This window comes from Orycteropus afer, unplaced genomic scaffold, assembly GCF_000298275.1.
Source record: "Orycteropus afer afer isolate SDZICR_OR568_19922 unplaced genomic scaffold, OryAfe1.0 scaffold00487, whole genome shotgun sequence".
Classification (NCBI taxonomy): domain Eukaryota; kingdom Metazoa; phylum Chordata; class Mammalia; order Tubulidentata; family Orycteropodidae; genus Orycteropus; species Orycteropus afer.
In genome coordinates this window covers 1,107,701-1,112,417 of record NW_006922074.1, presented here as the reverse complement: position 1 = coordinate 1,112,417, position 4,717 = coordinate 1,107,701, and the positions used below count along the sequence as shown (strand labels likewise).

The window sequence follows — 4,717 nt, the reverse complement described above, 5'->3', positions numbered from 1 at the left end:
CTCAGGGGTCCAAGATTATCTTCTGTGTCTGTATTTATTGGTTTCCCTTTTCTTTGTTGAAGAGGGTCTGTGCAATCCTTCTGCCTAGTCCGCCATCTTTCTCATTCACTTTTGTAGCTACATAGAAGCCCTAATACAGAAACAGTACAGTTTTTTTAGTCATTTACTCAAAGTTTCTTATGATGAACAGGTGACAGTGAGCCTCACGCCCATACGCACCTGGTTCTCTAGGATGTTGTCAGCCACCCTAGCGTCAGCCCCCACCTCACGGTGACCCCACACACAATAGAGGGAGACGCTGCTCGGTCCTGCATCATCCTCATGATCAGTGTGCATCAGACCGTTGTGACCCACAGGAGTTTCACTGGCCAGCTCTCTCTTCCTAGTCTGCTTTTGTCTGGGAATTATACTGAAACCTGTTCAGCATAATAGCAACATGCGTCAGCCACTGACAAGGTGGTTAGCTGCTTATGAGGCCCATTGGCCAGGACTTGAACCCCGGTCTCCAACATTGTTGGGTTATTGTTATGTGCCGTCGAGTCGGACCCGACTCATAGCGACCCATCCTTGGGTTTCTGAGGCGGTATCACTACGGAAATAGATTGCCCCATCTTCCTTCTGAGGAGTGGCTGGTGGGCAAGAATTCTACCACTGAACCACCAATATTCTCTAGGACAGATCCTGAGAAAAATTACTGGATTATAGGATGTGAAAACATTGCAGACATTGCCACATTGACACCCCCCCCCAGCAGTTTAGACAAAATTGGGTTAAAGGGAACTTTCAGATTTTCCTTGGGAGGGAGAGAAGACAGAAGGATGTGGGAGGAAGACGGCAGGTCCAGTCCCTTCCCCAACTCTGTTCCCTTTGTTCCGGAGGGTAAAGGTGTGATCTCAGGGTGTGGGAGGTGAGCCGCAGGACTTCAGCTGCTGCTTCACAGTTGCCAGCCAGGCTCACGTGGGGGTGGAGGTGGAGAGCAGTGTCCAGCATCTGCAGAGTCAGAGCCTGGAGCGTTTGAAGGAATTGCAAGTCCACTGGCTGTAAATCAAAGAGAAGAGACAGAGTGGCCAAGTTTACCTTGTGAGCCGCTGAACTCCCAGAAACTGCCCTGAGATGGTAGCCCCTGTATTTTCATCTCCCACACTCTCGTGGTTCATTGTAACATCCTGTGGAGAGTGGGCTGGTCAAGATCAGGGGTCAGCAGACTATGGGCCGTTTGCCAAATCTGGCCCGCCACCTGTTACTGTCACTAAAGTTTTACTGGAACACAGCTACACCCATTCATTTAGGTATTGTCTGTGGCTGCTTTTACTTACACTACAACAGCTGAGCTGAATAGTTGGAACAGGGGCCTAGAGCCCACCAAGCCTAAAATATTTTCTATCTTTCCCTTTACGGAACAAGCTTGCTGACCCCGGTCTAGATAGTTATCATATAAATTCATAAGCCCATAAAACTTTCCTTTTTATTTATTACACTTGGTTCTACTTAGAACTAGAAACTGAACTACTCAGCAGACCCTTTAGAAACTTGAATACAAACAAATGCATGCTCAGGTATCACAGTCATGGAAAACATGCTGTGTGGATGAGTTAAGCACGGAGTGTGAGTTTAGATGAGATGAATGAATAAGGATTCTCCCAACCTGAGAGTGGGGTTTAAAATTATTTTACTCAATATGAATCTTGCAGCAGTAAAACGATAAAAACCAAACCCGCGGCTATCAAGTCAGTTCTGACTCATAGCGACCCCCATTGAGTTTCCAGCGTGGTAAGTCTTTACAGAAGTGGAGTGCCTCATCTTCCTGCCACAGAGCAGCTGTTGGGTTTAAACGGCTAACCTCCTGGTTAGCATCCAAATAGCTTACCCACTGCACCACCAGAGCTCCTTATATTGATGACAGTATGTTCAAATATTCAAAAAAACAGTTACTTCATGTAAATACTGCAGCATTGTGGAAAAATAACATACATTCAACAAATATCAACTGCCTAATGTGATTGCTGAGTTTCTCAGGCATTGATTGGGTAAGGAATGATGAAATAAATGTAATTACAAGGTGAATTTTACGATTCTTAACACATTTTAGTTAATTTTGCTATGTTGTGCTGTGCGGGTTTTCCAGTTAAGGTGTTATGGTGGTGAATTCAATAATCATCTTACCTGTTTTTTTTTCAGCTCTGTCCTGCCAGGAGGTGACCGAGGATGAGGTCTTGGATGCAAGCTGCTTGTTGGATGTCTTAAGAATGTACAGATGGCAGATCTCTTCATTTGAGGAGCAGGTGAACACAACATTCTGAACAAGTTTAGCTTGGAGAGGACCCTTTCCACTAGTGACATGGGGGCAGGGAGCTTGAACTCACGGTGAAGGCCGAAAAGCAGCTACCATGCTGCTTTTGAAGAACAAATACTGGTATTGACCTTGCCTTTGGCTGGGACTCATTATACATTCCTGTTACATTTTGGGTCACCAAGTTGTTCTGAGACCGGAGCAATAACTTTGTTCTGCTCTCATGATCAGTGGGAAAATATAGCTCTCTCTCATCCAGTGGATAGAAGGTTAAGCAGCCCTGATGGTGCAGTGGTTAAGCACTCAGCTGCTAATCAGGTGGTCAGCAGGTTGAACCTATGAGCTGCTCTGTGAGAGAATGATGTGACATTCTGCTTCCATAAAGATTTGCAGCCTCGGAAGCCCTGTGGCCCATTCTACTCTGTCCTGTAGGGCCACTATGAGTCAAAATCAGTTCCATGGCAACAGGTTGGATGGAATGTTAGCAAAATAGGACATACAGACACGGCTGCAAAAGAGCACAAATCACAGGTGGTGGGGACACCTGGTCCTTTAGAGGTGGTAGGTAGCTTCACCCTGGAGCCTCAGAGGTTTAGGTGAGACCCTTTTTTGGACCATATCCTCATTTTTTAAAGATCAGTGCTTCAGAAGTTGGTTCGTAGTGGCTCCAAACCAGAAGCAGATGTCATAGGCTACCCAGGGTCTTGTTCCCACTGCTCCTAGCCCCCTTTCCGTAACTACAGCATCACTGCCTTCTGTAGAGTTTTGCACCTTCCTCCATCCCAGCTACTGTTGCCAACCCCAACTCTGAGGCAGAGGCTCTGAGAGTGAAGTTCTAGGAGCAGAAGTACTTAGCTGCCATTCCATTCTCCCAGCCATAGGCCCTAGACAGCCCCGTCCAGCTCATTCTGTCTTTGCCTCCCAGGCACTTCACCAGAGAAATCAGAGGCAGCCTGTTAGGTCTCCCAGAACCGGGCCTGAAGTGAGAGGCATTTTAAAGACACTGAAAAGTGAGGTCTGGAAGCCTTATTACCTGCCTTTAATTTTTAAAGTCGCCTTGTACCACTCTGTCCTACTTTAATCCGTACTGTGCGTCTTTATTATCCCTGGGTAGGGCAAACAGTTAATACACTCAACTGCGAACTGAGAGGTTGGCGGTTCAAGTCCACCCTGAGGCATGTTGAAGAAAGGCCTGGTGATCTACTGCTGAAAAGCCAGCCATTGAAACCCTGTGGAGCACAGCTCTGCTCTGACACACACGGGGTGACCATGAGTCGGAGGCCACTCGCACTGTTGGTTCGTGTCTTGATTAGTCTATTGTACTGAAATGTTTTTCCATCTACAAAGTGCTTTTTTAATCCTCTTCTGGTAACTAGACCTCTTCCACTGCATTTTCCAGTTCACTAAACTGAGTGCTTGAAAGTCAGACCTCACGCATGTCAGCTAGCTTTCCTAGGTCCTAGCCATCCAACAAGGGCTCACTTGTGTCTCAGCTGCTCCTTGGGAGTATTTACGGCCCCCTCAGCCCAGCACAGTCACTGAGCCATATATGCTGCAGTGCATACAGCGAGAGGCAAGCAGCCAAGGGAGTCAGCCTGCCCGCTCTCTCTCTGAAGACCTCAGGGCATGTAGCATGGGGCTTTGTCCAGATCTCTTATTAAGGACTTTCACTGTTAGCTACAGTCAGTGTCTGGAGCTAGGTGCTAGTGCTGTGGTGGAATGCATTGGTTAATTGCCTGTATTACACTACTTACCTGATTTAATCCTCTGAACAACGCTCTAAGGAGTTACTACTGTTTTTATCCCAGTTTTACAGATGAGAACACCAGGCTCAGAGAAGTGAAACGACTTGCCCAAAATCACACAGCTGTTTAAGTGGCAGAACCAAGGTGGGAGGCAGTCTGACTCTAAAGCCCCACTCTTAAGCTCCACCATCTTCTACAGTACTGTTCCTTTTCTCAATGCCAAGTAGTTACACAGCTGAGTGTGACAGAGGAGATGACTGTCAGGCTTAGGATTTTTCTCCCTTAGCAGTGAAGGCCCCGGGCCTCCCAGGAAGAGCAGCTCCTCCCCTGGCTCCCTGGCTTATTGGTCAGAGCAGGGCCGTGGCACTGGTGCCTATGGCCAATAACTAACTCTCACCTCTACATCTGTGGGCTTTGTGTCCTCTGAGGCCAAGAGCCTCATCTCAGTAACTACATCTCAGTCACAGTCTTGCTGACTGCAGTGCACAGCCCAGGAGGAGATTCATTTACATATGTGATAAATATTCATTGACACTGCTAAAGGCAGGGGCTGTGGAGGCTGCTGACTGGGGTGGTAGCCTCAGGATGCAACTTGCAGGGTTATGGAGCTTGCCTTTTAGTGGGGGATGGGGAGAGAGACAGGGAACAAGGTCATTTAAGGCAAGCTACTTCCGTAATGATA

The 4,717-nt window shown here is 47.4% G+C and overlaps 1 protein-coding gene across 1 annotated transcript in view; it reads left to right on the top strand.

The window, feature by feature from the left end:
• The window catches only part of USP30 (ubiquitin specific peptidase 30), a 38,886-nt gene that overhangs the window by 16,928 nt on the left and 17,241 nt on the right, over positions 1-4,717 (top strand). Inside the window, exon 4 of the mRNA XM_007954981.2 lies at positions 2,179-2,282. Coding sequence (XP_007953172.1) covers positions 2,179-2,282 — 104 coding nt within the window. The remainder of the gene's footprint in view (positions 1-2,178; positions 2,283-4,717) is intronic.